Genomic DNA, 17,095 nt, shown 5'->3' with positions numbered 1-17,095 from the left:
TCTCAGTTCCTTCCTTAGAAGAACATAGGCTACATCCCCAAAACTTAACCACAGGGCTCGTCTCTGTAACAGGCTGACATTTGAGAGGGCCAAGCTAGATAAAATTCCTTGTCGTGATTAATACTTGTTGTTCCACAAGTCACCTGACCTCCTCTGTTATAGGAAATATGTCATGTGGAAAGCCGATACTGTACTAATGTATAACTGCCATTTCTACTCAAGTAAATAAATGCATGAAACCTGACTCATGTAAACTATCAATAAACCATTCCTCTTTTACCTGTTTCAGCCTTTTCTTCCACATTATTATGAACAAGTTTATGACTTTTGTTTTCCATGCATCTATAATGTATAATAAGTGCCATGCAGTTATAAAAATATGTTAAGATGGAAACATTTTCAAAGCTATACCTTGTTTAGATTTATATAGTACAGAGATGTGTCGTGTTTTCACAGTTTTTAAAGTCTCCCTCATTGTAGATATCAGTCACAAGTCATAGTTATTTTAAGCTGTAAAGATTGTTTTACTTACACAACCATGTAATGAATTAGTTCTACGTGTGGTTTGAGGTAAATGTTCTTATTTACAGGAAGACATTTTTCTAAACCACCTATGCTTTCTGATTCAGTTAAAGTTTTTTATTTGGTATTATGCAACCTTAATGGTACTATAAACAGAATGAAAGCAGGAAGGTTTACAATATTTTATTAATATGTTTTCTACAGCTCAAAAGAATCCACAGTTGCAAAATAATTATCTACACTTAATGCGTTTAAATTAGTTAATTCACTTTATCACCTGGTAGAATACATGATTTTCAGTAAATGTTGAAGGAAATGCAACATTTGAAATGAAAGAGTAATTCAAAAAAATTTAATTACTTAATTGATGGATATAGTTTTGTCTCTACTAATTATATTTAATGGTTAGATACTGTGAATTAAATACCAGCTAAATAAGAAGCCTGTTATGAACAAAACTGCCAGTAAAGATCAAATCATTTTTACCCACAAGTGGGAGCAACATCCACTGATTTACTGACTTTTACAACCAGACAAGAGAACAACATAAATGTTTTTTCCCCTCTCTGAACATTCCACAAAAACATCCCATAAATCCAGTTCCCGTACTATCTTCTTGTCTGCAACAGGCAGTAGTTAAAATGCAAACCTTTGTACATGTTCTATCAAAGAAAGTGCTAAAAACATGGCTTTTCAGCAGGAAGTTATAAATTTCCCCTGCAAATCAAATACATTCACCAGATACAACAGTGCAAAGGTCACACAAAAGATTCCAAGGATAAAGAGAGCAAAAGAATTTGCCTGCAGTAGCCTAAAATGATTTAGTATCCCTGTTTCTGTATAGTTTTATTTATGAAGTATTATAAAAAATATAATATTTCAATATTATTTTATGTCGCTAGACAGCAACCCATGATAGGGACTTTTGACAACCACAAATAATACCAAGAAAAAAGTTACAAAAGAAGATAAACTATTTATATTAGAATTAATAGCACTTCTATACATTACACAATATTTTATATTGTATTTCTGAGATAATGAGTATTGCCTGTTTGTTTTCACTTTTACAGAAAGATGATTCCTTGCAAGCATTCCTTTTATATTAAGACCGCACAACATAGCCAGATCTGTACAAATGATGTCTGAAGACCGCTCTAATAAGCCATTTGGTATGTTATACTGAAAACAAGGTCTGTTTCAAATGCACAACATTAGACTTTTCAGAGACAAAAATAAACCATACCCATCTGGAACAAATATGTTTCTATGCATATATGAGTGGTATTAGCTTCACAGTAAATGTTATATCATAGTGATGTGGGCCTTGTGGACTACAGTAACTAATGGAGGCAGAGTAGCCTAGTGGTCAGAGCTGTGAACTGGAGGCCAGAGAATCCTGGACTCCAGACCCAGGTAAGGCACTGACTTTGCTATGACCTTGGCTACGTCACTTTACCTCCTTATGTTTCAGTTCCAGCCATGCTGTATATATGGGTACATGCAGGACCCCACTGGAATCAAGGAGATGCAGGCTATCCTGGGTAGATAATTGGAAAAAGTTTAATTAGATCCTCTTTAATCCTATAGTCCAACTTCAATAATTCATAGAAAACAAAACTGAGGAATCCTGCAGATCAGTCCTTCGGCGAGACAGTAGGTTACCCTCCCAACTTCCATGGAGGTAGGGCGTTGAAGGCTTGAAGTGTAAATGGGAAGTAAAGGTCATACATTTGTATTTGACCAATTCTACTTGCATCTTTTACAGGCTTTAACTAAGATTAAACATTCATCTCTTCTTATGCTTAGAAAATATTATAGAATAACTTTACCTTGGCAGAAATAAACAAAGGTATAAGCTCATATGAAAAGGGAAAAAAACATTTGAGTAATTTCTAATTAAAATCCACAATGGTAGGAGTCCTACACTGAATGAAACCTGAAGGTATAACTATTCGGTATGGACAGTAAAGTATGGTCTCCATTTACAAAATGCCACACAAAATGAATTACAGCAAAGACTTCTCTACATCTCTTTCTATGATGGAGAGCTTTGAAATAACTTAGTAGAAATACACTTATTCCTGATGATTACTGTATAAAAAATAGTATTTCTTAAGCCCTAAAGATTCCTCACCTTGCTCTTGTAGTTGCCACAACAATAAACATTTTATTTAGTGGATTATGTTGGGTTAAATATGCGTTTACAAAATGGATCTTTTTAATAAGACAATATTGTCTCCTTAAATTTTTTTAAGACTCTCTCTGTTCCAGCTATTGCCCCCTGTCCTTAATACATTCGATCAAACTGTGTGATAGGTATTTATGCATAAATGTATTATGTGAATTAAGTAATTCAACATGATTAAACAGAATCTGTCAAGGCCCCATTGGTGATGAAACATATTAAGTGCCTCCTTCTTATTATTAAGACTGCCACTTATCACAAACTGTACCAACTATCTGGTTCTAAAATTACATTTGCCCTTCAAGCATGGGACTATGTTGGGTTAGGGACAAATCTAAATTTTCACTGCATTCCAATGCTTTAATTATGGTTCTTTTAGGTGCCATTTCGTTCCCTTCAGTTCTCTAGGTCTAAAGGTATGTGCCAAGATTGCACTTCACTCTGCAATTATTTGCCATCTCATTAGAATCAGTATGCCAGTCGACAGTTATAAATATTGTAGTAGTTCAGGTGGGTAGCTGCATCAGCATGCGTAGGCTGCAAAGGAACAAGTAATAGGCTTATTCCATGCTGAAAAAAATCTAGAATCACACCTTCCCCCTTCTCATAATGACAGACTACTTTTCTTCTAAATTTTCTCCATTCGTTGGAGGTTTCATTTCACACCTCTCTACACCTATTCACACCTCTTGATTGGCCTCTCTTTCTGTCCCCTGTTCCTGCCTCTCGCTCCTCCTCTCTCCGAGCCTTTGTTCTCCCGCTACATTACCTTTGCCAACTGCCTTGTCTTTCTCACACATGAAGAAGGCTCCACGGCTGAAACGTTGTGTTGTCTTTCTTCTTTTTTTCAGCATGGAATAAACCTATTACTTGCTACTTTGCATCATAAATATTGAGATCACAGCATTATCTTCCACCTTATGCTGATGATAGCCATTTGTTTTTAGAAAAGGTGGCTCAATCACTTTTTTCTTTCCTTGATATCTTTACAGTTTAAGTGTGCTACAGGGAAATAAAACTTACTTTGCTCCCCCTGAATATTACATTGTAACATATAGCTCTACCTCTACATTCCGACGGTCAGGTTATTTTAAATACCTTGGACTGAAATTTATCCTCGTTTAAAATCAACTGCATAAACCAACTTTAATGATACTTTGTAGAAAAATTGAGATGGATCTCACCCGACCCTGATCATTAGCCAATTAATTTAAAGGATGTCATTAACAGATTTTCACAGATGTTTTTTAATGCATATTGCTGACTCCCAACAGGAAGCTGTGTGCCCCCAACACAGCAACAGACCCATTTTGTATATGATAAGGATATTTCTACCATGATATGATATTTCTACTGTAGCAGAAATGAAGGTGGCTGGCTTCCATTACCATTCCCAAAAATTGCTTTGTATCAATGGGCCTTTGCCTTTCTTGACTCTGTTTTTTCTGTAACTATCTACTGCTTGTGTCCACAGAGCTGATAAAGGAATTGTGTGACCCTGAGAAATGGCAGCTGATGCTAGGAAACTTCACCATCCTCCTGCATTCACCGATTTAGATTCCCAGGCTTTCTTTGTAGGACAATTCGGGGGCAGTGCACTGATACGTGGAGGAGGGGGAGGGGGGATTTGAGGGCCAGTGGAATTGTTTTCTGCATTTTGTTACAGTTGCATAAAGTTGTGCTGCAGTGTATGCTGGGGATGCATTTCTTGAAGAGTACACTGTACAGTAAATCCAAACACACAAAAATCAATATTGCACAAAACAATTAATGCAAAGGTGTGGGAGGGTAGGCTCTGATAAATACAATCTACATGACTGCACAAGAAGCATTTTGACACATTTATTCTTCTCCTTAATGCAGTAATAGTAGATAAAATGTAAGTTATTCATTAATTAAAGTTTCTGCTGTTGCTTCATACAAAATCTTTAAAGCACTATTAAAGGCATTACACTATAAATAACAATTTGTGAATATAGTCTGGTAATATACATAAGTAAAACTGTGTTTACAATGAAATGTAGCATAATCCGATGAGTTGATGTCATCTGTTGCAAATGACTGGCTGGAGAAATGTGGGAAAAGAAAACCAAATCTTGGTATGCTGTAAGTATAGTGGCAAAGTATTTGTAAAAAAAAATTGAAAATCAATGTGTAGTGGGAAATTGCTGTATAAACATTTGGGAATTCTTCATTTTGTTAATATCCCTTTAAAGTAGCAAAATGTGTAAAGTTCCTGAAAATTAGTAGAGGTTGATGCATTGGGCTTTGTCAGAATTTGCTGGTGTCCTCTAATAAATGTCTTTAATGTGACAAGTGTATTGTTAACCCTTCCTGCAAGGCTGTGAAAAATCTGCTTTACAACTTACAAAAGAAAAACAATTGCATTTCCGTAAATTAATCACACAAGACACTGAAAGAGTATTTGACTTCCATAATTTAAACCCATTGACATGTACAGGAAAAGAAAATACTGGGATTTCAGGAACTTGCCTAAAGGCAAAGAAAACACCGCAGGATATCAAAAGTAGGACTAAAGTCTCTTCTTGTGTTCTGCACAGGACTATGAGTCATGTTTAAGGCTCACAGGTAAAGATCACAGTAGGTGAGGCTGTTTAAAATAATGAGCCATGCTCCACTGTGGTATTTCCAAGCTGTTTCACATTCAAGCATGGGTGGTCTATTTTATATATATATACACGCAAATATTTTGCAAATTGCTCCTGTTGCCTTTTGATAGAATGGCTACAGGATATATCAATCATGGTTTTATTTTTGCCTATTATTTTTAATTTTACATTAACAACTTTTAAAAATTATTTTGTATAAATTTATTTTAAATGCTTAAAAGAACATTTTTAAAGAATAAATAAGTTACGACATTCTTTGCTTAAAATTTTTAGCTACTCTACATAAGAGAAAAAATGGGAATTCTTATATTGTGACTACTCTTCTGGTCTACCATTAAAAATGCACATGTAAGCCAAACCAGACCCTAGCGAGGTTTTATATGTTCAAAATTGTTACTACAAAGCTAATGTACTTAATCATTTCAGAAAAACATACACCTATAAGGTTCCAGGCAACAATTAGTATCTAACGGGGGCAATAGCTCAGATGTGAAGTAAGGAAAAAGTTGATTTCTCATAAATTCCCACCAGGAGTTTCTACTTCTAGACGTTTAGTTTTGAAAAAACACCTTCAAGTACACTGAAAAGGTTTGTCTTCTAATCAAAATGAAGGGACTGACAGTAACTAAGAATTTATAAGACATAAAAGGGGCACATGGTTAACATTTCAGCATGTAACAAGAGCTATACTTTCCATGCCTGTCCCTTTCAAAATGTAACATTCGCACAGCCTAAACAGAGGACAATTTCAGTCTTCTAACGAATGGTTATAGATCAAAAAGACATGGCAATTAGAGGATTTGTGTGCTAATCCTTCCTGTAAACATCAACACTGATTACATAGCAGGCCCATGCTCACGCTTTCACAGTAAACAGTTCTTCAGCAGACAGGGCAATGATGCAGCTTTCCCTGCCAGACAGCTACTTTCTGACATCACCCTCAGTTAGGTTCCAAGTAATGACAGGCTTCAGCACAAATGCATACATTCTTCAGTATAAATAAATATAAATAACAATAAATAAGTGACTACTGATAAATCGTTTTTAGTTTTATACCAAAGTGCAACGACAGAAATAAGTCTCGCAAGTATGAAGAAAGCAGACTTAACTGAAAGCAAAATACACACCAATAAAAACAAAACTATGATTACGTCCAGTATCCATGGAAACCAGCTTTTTTGTAATGTGTAATAGTTTGTAATTGAACGCCCAAAGTCTTTAATAAACGCCTGTCTTGAAAGTGGCAAACAATGATTACAGAAGAGAAACAGAAAAACAAATTCAAAGCTACAGTAAATCCGACGTAGGCAACGTCCCTGCAGCTCGAAAGGGGAGAGAATGTTTAAAAAAGACATAGGATGATAACATCAAATATAAAAATGTTAAATATAGAAGTATACATAGTAAAATAATTCAAGAGAAAGATACAGCATACACAGGAATTTAAGGTTTATGAAACTTTTTTTTGATAAAACTCCATACATTTATTGTGAGCAAAATATTTGAATTTGCCCATAGATAGAAATTAAACCTTTTACTAGAAACCATAAAAGGAAATAGTTTAACTATGCTCTAACCTATAATACAATGTTTGAATAAATAACAAAAAATTTACATTTAGCAAGGATAAAGGATTCAAATCAAATAGATGCCATCACCCAGGATGAACTCATTTCTGACTTACGAAAAAAGAAAACTGAGTTAAACATTAAAAATAATGTACTTTATCATAACAACATAAGAAAAATGTAGACATTGTCAGATATTCTACCTTTTAAATTGAAAGAAAAAATGGTATTACCAAATGTAATGTCAAATGTCATACTACTGCCAGTTCTTTAAAATGAATTTAATTCACCAGCAACACATAATCATAACACATGGGCCACTGTCTATTATCACATTTTGACCTCATAAATTACTTTAGTTCTTCAAAGGTCATTCTGCCACTTACTTCTTCTTTAGAAAGACTCTAATCTTAGTGGTTTTTTACAAACACCATCAAAGGCTTGGTCAGATTTAATAGATTTTTGGAGGGCCTTTAAGGAGAAGAAAGTTAAACAATCTTAAATTAAGTGAAAGAAACTGTCAAAATTCAAAAGCTGGTCTTGCTCAAGCTGAATATAGTCAATAATTAGGGTTAATTCTAATTCTATTTCTTGTGGTGGTCGTATTCCTAGAAAATACACATACATTATTAAATAACACCGTACAAAACTGTTGCCTATGACATTAAATACTATTTGAAGTAAAAGTTTCTCCTTTTCCTCTTTTTATTTACACTGTTATAACAAACAACATGAATTTTTACTTAGCCAGATGTCTAATCACAAAGCATCACTGTTACACAGTTGTTTACAATGAAGCCTTACTGAGTGCATTGAAGGGCCAGAAGTGAAACATTTAACATACAAAATAAACACATGAAAAAGAAAGGAATACATTAGAACTGGCACCACATCAGTTAATCTCATTGGGTCCAAATAACCTTTTTAAAAATATTATTTTTTCTTTTAGGAAAGGTTTGGAGGACCTAACATTTGATTCCTGTTGATCTATATTGACATGTATTGAAATCTGATTAATGGTGTTGCATAAAGCTATTTGACAGAGGGAATTTAATCAGAAAAAAATCACTAAATAAACGTTGTATTGACATTTAGCATATTATCTTACTCCACAGTTCATCACGTTACAAAAACAATTTTAGTCACATTTCCCTTTTGATGGAAAGAGTGAGTAGTCCACGTCCCAGAAAATACTGACAAGATCAGAAACCATAAACAATCAGAGGTGAAAATAAAGCAGTTATAAAATTGACAACTCACACACTGTACTACTGATAAAACAAATAAAACAGAAAGTTTTGCTACTGTACATCCAAAACAAACATTCTGATAACTGACCTTTTGCTGGCTAAGTTGTTCAGCTAAGTGTTTCTGAACAGGCCATTAAAAATATGAAACTGAAAAGATCTTATGTTCCAGATTCCTGGAAAAACACTGCGAATGTACAGGGAAAATAATTGACAAAGCAGAACTATTATTAGTTCAGGCTCATATTTCTGCTTACATTACTGTTGGACCAAAGATCTCATCTCACAAATTATGTAGCAACAACTTTCAGAAATTATTATAAAGTGCAACACTCAAACTTGTAATAGATGTGCTCACGTAGTTGTATTTGAATTGTGGCTCTTAGCAAAAGAAGGTAGAAGGAAAAAGGGTGTGCTGGCGATATAGAAGTTCATAAAGCTACACAGTCCAAACTAATACAGGCAATTTTGAGGTTTTAAGTCATGGAGTGTTGCATATGTTTTTAAACCACCTCATCTTCCATCATTTTACATTTCACAATACATTACAAGTGGATGATTGAGGAAGATAAAATATAAAAAAAACATGAGATGTGCAGTGCAAACAGAATTCACAACATATGGAGAAGCACCTCTAATCTTTTATCTTTCACTTTGAACTAGCAACCAGCTGTAAATAGTTATAGAGCTAGTTGGAAAAAATTCCAACCCCAGTCAAGATCAAATTTGTGTTTGATGGGCTCCATCATCCAGGTGAACGATGAATAAAATAATGTTTTGTGAAGTACTATACGTAGAATAACTGCTCTGAAGCTCATGCTGTGCTGCTACTTGCATGGCCTCAGTCATAACCTGAATATACAGAGACTCCTCAAATAATCAAAAGCAAACAGTAGCCATCTCTTACTTTGTTATAGTAATGCAGCTGGATGGAATGCCACTGGCCATCGCTGACGCCTCCTGGAACAAATGGTGCTACAGTGGTTTTGGCCTCTCCTGGAATTTACAACAGGGATAAATGTGAAAAGTGAGGTGGGCATAAAACTCCCATGTAGCATTTTTCAGATTTAACAACTGAACAATATAGGCAATACCAACAAGTTTAACATGGATGCTTTACAACATGGTCATGCTTTTCATTTGATTATACCTTGTCTTTTTGGAACAGCCTGTTGCAAAAATGTCAGAGCTTTACCTCACTGCTGTTAAATAAATGAGTCACAGATTTCCTCTATAGATTAAAAAGGTGCTTGGACTTTTGTTTTTCCTTTCAGTAACATTCACTTGGAAGAAGCTGGATGCAACTGACTGGTTTGCAGAAAGGTTAATCAGTGTTTAACAAGGGCTGAAGTTTCCTTGGCAGGAATTTACTTTCAGACAATGCAAACAGTAAGCCAACACATAAAATATAGCTATGTTTACTTTTTCCATCGAAGGTTTCAGTGTGAATGATTGTTTAATTCTGTGATTTTATTCATCTTACCCAATTTTATTTTCACTTCCATTCCTCATTACAGAACCCATCTAGCACAATGAATATGTACCGTAAACTGTTGATTGACACACTGATTTACAGTTTAGAATTTTCTCAACACTGTCATAAGTTGAGTAAGTTCCACTATGTAATACAGAATCCTTTAAAGTATTTTTACTAGAATGTAAACATAGGATGGACTACAAAGTAAAGAGGCTTTCAATACTACAAAAGCAACCAGCATCTGAACTTCAGTACCTAAACTAAAACTTGTAATTTAAATGTTCAGACCATCATTGCTTATTTCTTTAATTCTAAGTCTAATGTGTACAACAAGAGATTACCTCCTAGGTCAAGATCATAACTGATAAAATACATGAATGCTCCATCTTATATTCTAGTAGTCATTTTGAGAAAGGTCAAAATCCATTGTAATTGATAGCAATATTTTGTCCTCCGTTAACAAATACCAGAAATCTGTTTAAGGAGAGAATTCTCTGTGTTGAGAAATACATTCTCGCAATATAATACAAAGCCATATTATTGCTATACTATTTAGCATTTCTATCGATAACTGCAAAAAGCTTATAGAAACCAACTTTAAAACATCTCTTAGATACACCTCTTATATGCTTATTTTCACATCTTTCTGAGCACACTAGCACCACAGTTGTGAAATGTTTTTTTTTCAAAACAGGTTTATGATGTTCTACAGCAACAAAGATGAAAGGTATTCTTGCTATCCTAGTTGATATCCTGAGTTTCTAACGCGCAAGAATTCAAAACACAGATACAACATATCAGGTCTGTCTCACATGACTGTTTATTTGTGCTGTAACCTCAGGGTTAAAGGAAAACAGGATTTACAGACCAGTGGTGTTTTATTGTAGCAGGCAGCTGCTGTTCAATTAACTGAAACAGAGTGATGAATGATACCCTTAACACTTAGTAACTGAAAAATCATTGATGTCTAAATCTAGCCAATATGTTAACCAGAAAATATCAAAAGCCATGAGAAAGATGTTATTTCAATTGAAAGTAACAGAGTCCATTTGTAACAATCTCAGCATTGGAACAGGCAGTTGAAATAGTGAGGTTTAATAATACAGTATTTGAACCATTCTTTAAAATTAACTCCTTAGGTTACATAATCTGCCTTATAACCTCTGCTGTGATTTACATTATTGTGATTTACATTATTAATCAGCATTTTACTACTTAGGATGTAATATCCACGTCAAAGTGGTTTGCTCATAGTAACAACAAGGAAAACATGTTATGGCACTTAAATATTTATATAATATAAAAGAGAATTAAAATCATATATCTGAACACAATTTATATAAAACCCACTTAAAATTAAATTAACTGTATTCACAAAATATTTAGATTTTCCACAAATACCCATATTTTTCTCACTTTAACAACTACATATTAATTTAAAAATAATTGAAGAAAGTATGTAACATTTAGATTTCCATCATTTTGAAATTAAAGAAGAAACTGATTTATGATCTTATGCAAATTACTGTCATCCCAAGAAAAAGTAGCTCATTCATTTTGACATATTTATATACACTACTACTTAAACATGTCATCTTTCTGTGCATGTTGCTGGAACAATGAAAAGGTATCAATCCATAGTCTGAACTAAAAAGTAGCCTGCTGCTTCACATATTGCTCGTTGATGAATATTCACATTATTCACTCTGTTAATGGAAAGTCTAGTGCTCTATTTTACAAGCGACACAACTGTCTGGCCATCTTACCTGCTGAGAACGTCAACTGGACCTGCTCATCAATGATTTCTAGCGCAATAAAGTCATGCTTTTCATTAAAACGGCCATTGTAAAGAAGCAAAGCATTCCTTTCCCTGGTAGCAAACCTGTAAAGAAAGCACAGCATTTGAATTTTATTGGACCACATAGCTGGAGTTCACTACCACAATCCTATTTATTCCCTATGACAACAGAACAAAACTCTAGGAGGGAGAATCAGCCAGGATGTCCAGAGCATAAAACTAGAAAATCTATGATTTAAAGAAGGTCCATATCGTTTCACAAACACAAAAGGAAAGTTTATACATAATTGAAGATTGGCATAATTATGTGCAAACTTCATTAAACCATGAGTTTTTGTTTTTTGCTAAATGTATTAATATAGAATTTCCTTGCATCATAACAAATAAAACAAAGTCCTTTGCAGTGCATACAAAGTGTATATTTACATGTGATAATCAATTACTGCTCAATCAACATTTAGAAAATGTTATTGCTTTAAACAGAAAAATATGTCCTAAAAGAATTACATTTTTTGATTTTCTATTCTATTTCAATTTTCTATAAATCTAGGACAGGTGGATTTGTAAATGCTCTTCTAGACACTAAAACTAAAAAAATCTTAATGGAAAGAAATTCGCTATTGTTCTACTAAACTTGGGTTATCGTTTACATAGCATGCTGCATCACAATGTTACGTGTAATTTATTCATAGGACACAGGGCTCTGTGTCAAGATTGCAAGTTCCATTGGATATTTTAGAAACAATAAATGTACAACAGTAACCACACGAGTACGGGTGTGATCTGTAACTGCAGGAAATGGGTTTTCCAAACCTGGCAACATCAACATTGTCTTTCGGACTAGAGCAATAATGCGAGAACAGACAGACAGCAAATCTGATGTTGCCTTTTTGGCCGGATACAAAGGCCAGTAAAGTCAAATACAAAACTCAGTGAGTGATTAGACAGAACATCCTGGAGCATTTTTTAAATCCTGTTGCGAAAAAAACAGGAATGTGGTAATGTAGTTCAATTTATGTTATTAATCATAAAAAATTTAAAATAATCACAGTTCTCAGATGCTATGAAATATGTGCAAGGAAGCTATTTGTGCCATGTTATTTCCAGTTTTTCTAGAGGCAACACTTATATTAACACTTATTTTTATTAGGGTTTCAAGAACTATAAAACCACACATATACAGTATATGCATTGTGGGTATATATGTTTTGTAACACTTTAAAGCATACAATTATATATATATAGTTGTATTCAAATGTTTGGGCACCTCTGTCCAAATTACATGTTTTATTGGTTTTCTAAGTGAAAAGAAGTTAACACAACCTCTACAGAAACCAAACTTAAACTTGACATATTTCTGCAACTTTTAATACACAGATACTATTTATTTGCTGAATTTAACAGATTGAAAAAAATAAAACAGTAAATGTGGCATGTGCAAAAGTTTGGGCACTAGTGTTATTTTTTTGTAAGGTCTCAGAACTTCATTGACTCATTAGGCCTTAATCTAAGTCAGGTGATGACAATTCCAGAGCTTCATAAATTCTCTGAGTCTTTGACCCTCTCAGTGTGTTGTGGTCAACAACCATGGGCTCCTCTAAGCAGCTGACTGAGGATCAGAAAATAAACGTGATCTTTATCCAATACCTCCAATCCATTTTAGTACAAGCCACCAGGCCTGTACTGGAAGTTGTAGGTTTGAGCTCACATTTTTCAAGCAGGCTCTTGGTTTACAAGAATAAATGAACATAAACGAACCTGGCAAAAGGAGCGCTATCTCACAGGAGGTTATTCGAGCCTTTTTAAATCCTGATGCAAAAGAAGGAATGCAGAAGAACTAAAGGTTATGTAAATGGCCGAAATACTACCACAAGAGCAAGCCTAGTAATTCAAGGGACCCAACATACGTGAGAGAGACTGTGAAGTGGAACCTCTGCCGCAGGCCCTTGAAGGTGACGAAGGATTGAGGTGGGAAGCTCCTGGTGGTCATCTCGCAGTACGGCCTCTCGTACTCCCCCGGGGGACACTCGCATTTGAAGCCTCCCACCAGGAGATTGATGCAGGTCCCCCCATTTTTACAAACCCCAGGGGCACATCTTCCTGAGCGGGCATTGACCTCGCAGTGCTCTCCTGTGGATCAACAGCACGAGACACCAACCAAATTTAGACTAGTCTGCTGATGGTGGCTAAGATGTCCTTCTACAATCTTTGAAATATATACCCTGTAAAGTACAACACAGGTATAATACCCTTCCTACTTGAAAACACCCTAAAATATTACCCTGTATTTAATATTTAAAGTTAAATTACACTGAGGTTATGGACAACAAAATAATATATAACACCCCTGTAGTTTTTAATTAATTATTGTAAAAGCATATTTTAGTTAATCAATTTCCCTACAGGATTAATAAAGTATTATCTATCTATCTATCTTTATCATGGCCAAAACCACGAGTTCAATGACAGACACAAGACGCAGTTAAAATCCCTGCTGCTTTCAAATGTGAATTTCTTCCTAACTCAATTTATGAAAATCTCTTTGTTATATTGTATGAAACAAACAGGAATTTTTTGGCAAATGGTCATTTTAGGAATGTTGTTTAATGTATGATAGTGTTAAGGCTTTTCCTATAAAGCACTTGCCACAAAGATGTGAAAAATGAAAACCTCAAGTGTTTAGTTTAACAAGAGGGCTCTACTGGGCATCGCATACAGCACGTGTCTGTGTTTAACCTGCTAGTTTCTTGTCAAGAATAATATTTGATTTGTTTGGCAATCTCATTTCTATTCAAAGGCTAGTTGCTGCATGTAAATTATTAAAACACTGAAAGATATTACACAAGGCAAAAGACAAAACAGCATGAGACGCCAATAGGAAAAGGCTGAATTATTAGTACATGAAGAAATCACCAGTGTTTTCTTAACTTTTTAATCAATATGGGGATGAAAATGCTAACGTCCTCCTATTATAAGAGCTAATATGAAAATTAGAAGCAGAGGAATATGACATCTTTTCCACATAACACTTTAAAGGAATACAATCTCCCTCTACTCATTTCATTTTGTTCCTCTGGAATAGAGTATATGACCATTTGAACAAAGTCTGGTTTACTGATTTACTGCAAGCATGAGTTACAGTAGTATTCAATTACAGAGTTTTTGGTCTTTATATCTGAAAACAGACACTGTTTAGACCAAGGCTAAATCTCAACTTCAATTTCTCCATTTTATCTCTCATGTGCTAGTAATGAAGATTCACATCATCACTATTAAAAGAAATATGGGACATAGAGCACACATACTTTTTGAAGTGCAGGAAGTTAGGTGAAGCGCTGGTAATTATTTAATTGCCAGCTGGTTAATCCATCTTCAGAAACTATTACTGGGATCCATTTTCATTTAATGTCAGAAACAGAAGGCGAATGCAGACAGTTCTGCTGTCATCACCCCCACAAAATGATACGTAACTACCTGGACTTGAACTGTGACCTTCAAAGCAATGCCTTAGAAATGTTTCTACATTATTATCCCATAATAGCTCTACGGAGGAAGTGGTCGTTAGTTTCAGGCATGCCTGCCATTATGGTCGAATAAGTTCTCAGGTGAATTATGTGCTATCATCAAGTTCTAGAGGCTGTCAAATTAAATGAAAGATTGTAATAGTAATTTATTTCCTAAATACACCTGTTGTCTTCAAGAATGTGAAACTTGAGATTCCACGAGAGGAACTGAATTCCTTAAGGAACTGCATCTCCAGGATGAATAACCAAGTGCTCAAAACACATCACAGGTGGCCTCAGTGATTAATGTTAATGTGTAAACAATGCACCTCAGCCTTCCTGCTAGGCTACATTCCTTAAAATGATAGCATATTAAAGCTACAGTAAAACAGCACTACAAATTTTCAAAGGGTCAGAGTTCACAGTAAAACACATTATCACCTAATTTCAATATTTCTTTATAATAACGAGTATGACTAATCCATGAGATTATAGTTTATATTGTAAACTGCAAGTTTGTAAATATTGTAAACTTAGAAACTGCATTTCATGGCACTTTACAGTTTGAAATTTTATCAATGAAGCAATAACCCAAAACGTCATTATGTTATCTGAATTGAAACACAAAAAATCACATCAAGCAGCAATATACTGTACTACAGGTTTAAACAGAAGCAATAACCATGACATTAATCTCTTGAATGCAATGACAAAAGTGTTATATATATATAGTATACCAAGGTTTACTCGGTAATGTATATTTGCAATAACAAAATTACAACTTAAAAATTACACTCTAACAAGGTATGGTATATCAAGATAAGGCTGTTAATAAGAGTGTTTAAAAAATGGATAACTATTTTGTATTTAAAGGTGAACCTCCTTTATATATAGGTATTCTTTAAGATCAGTGGTGTGGAAGTTTTAAAAATATTCTGAAATCTATTATTTTTGACCAGGTATACCCTTAGTTGGATCAGTAATACTGATACTGTCACTGGTTGAGTGAGTTGACATGAAGGAAGAGAGCTTGGAACTGCTTTCTCTGAAACCATCAAGCTGATAAATATTATAATCAATAAAATTAAAATCAACAAAATGCAGTTAAAGCACTGGCATAGCACTCTCAACACCTAGTCCTGCAGTAATACTGAGCAATAAAACAAAAGGTCCCCTGTCTGAATATCTCCCACCTCAATCCTTGCAATGGATGGACTAATTCTGCGCTGCCAGCGAGGGCGCCAGACCAGTCAGAGAGTGGCATAGCCTGGTTCCAAGTCTCCCGACAAACCACAGGGGTCAAGCTGAACTAAGTGTGTACTCACCGGGTCCTAAAGAGCCTCCCATTGGAGTGAAAGACTGAAACACCAGGCCTCCGAACAGAAAAGAGCCATTAACTTCAGCCCAGATTAGCTCACCTGTAAAATCCTCGGGACACTCACAGGTGTATCCCCCCTCTCTGCTCCTACACGTCCCACTGTTGAAGCACGGCTCCGAGTAGCAGAGGTTAATCTCGGTCTCACAGTAATCCCCAGTGAATCCAGGCGGGCACCTGCAGCGGAGGCCATTGATGGGATGAATGGGACGGAACAGCACGGTGTTGGAGCTGATGAAGGGAGCGGAGCTGTCAAATTTGAGCACGGAGACGCATTTCATGTAATTCTCACAGGGCTCGCGCAGGCAAATGTTGTCATCGAACGGCAGCACCCGCTGCGTGGAGATCATGGTGAGGAGGGTCCTGTTGAGGTAGATCTGCTCCTGCAGGTCTTCGGAGGGGAAGTACTGGTTGCGCAGCCCCCCCGGGAGCAGAGCGGAGAAAGTGACGTTGAGGATGTTCCCGTGCACGTCGGTGTCATTCTGGATGTTGAAGACGAAGATGCCATCCCGGGTGGTGGAAAGGACAGCGGCCACCCCATCCACGAAGAGTGAGAGAAGAGGAGAGAGGAACTTCTCCTGGGACATGTTCTCCAGCCGCACTGTGATGCTGTTGGTCAGCATGTCATCAGTGATGATGGTGACCCGCAGCGTGCACACCGCAGTGATACGATGAATACCATCTGAAAAACACAGCAGCACCAGAGTGACCTCTGTGAACACGTTCTTAATACCTGCACATAAAGAATCTTTAAAAAACACTTAAAACACTTTGTGGCAATTCTGAG

At 35.5% G+C, this 17,095-nt stretch overlaps 1 protein-coding gene across 6 annotated transcripts in view; it reads right to left on the bottom strand.

Moving 5' to 3' along the window:
• celsr1a (cadherin EGF LAG seven-pass G-type receptor 1a) overlaps nucleotides 1-17,095 on the bottom strand; it is a 102,269-nt gene that overhangs the window by 45,794 nt on the left and 39,380 nt on the right. For 4 of the 6 annotated variants that reach the window (XM_015352652.2, XM_015352651.2, XM_015352654.2 and 1 more), the window contains exons 2-6: nucleotides 16,352-16,990; nucleotides 13,338-13,560; nucleotides 11,399-11,514; nucleotides 9,063-9,151; nucleotides 1,982-2,062 (exon numbers count right to left, since the gene is read on the bottom strand). In XM_015352652.2, coding sequence (XP_015208138.2) covers nucleotides 1,982-2,062; nucleotides 9,063-9,151; nucleotides 11,399-11,514; nucleotides 13,338-13,560; nucleotides 16,352-16,990 — 1,148 coding nt within the window. The remainder of the gene's footprint in view (nucleotides 1-1,981; nucleotides 2,063-9,062; nucleotides 9,152-11,398; nucleotides 11,515-13,337; nucleotides 13,561-16,351; nucleotides 16,991-17,095) is intronic. The other 2 variants (XM_015352656.2, XM_069192461.1) reach the window with 1 other exon arrangement.

The sequence above is a fragment of the Lepisosteus oculatus genome, chromosome 7, assembly GCF_040954835.1.
Source record: "Lepisosteus oculatus isolate fLepOcu1 chromosome 7, fLepOcu1.hap2, whole genome shotgun sequence".
NCBI lineage: Eukaryota > Metazoa > Chordata > Actinopteri > Semionotiformes > Lepisosteidae > Lepisosteus > Lepisosteus oculatus.
The sequence above is the reverse complement of the archived record's forward strand: the minus strand, read 5'-3'. Positions and strand labels throughout refer to the sequence as shown.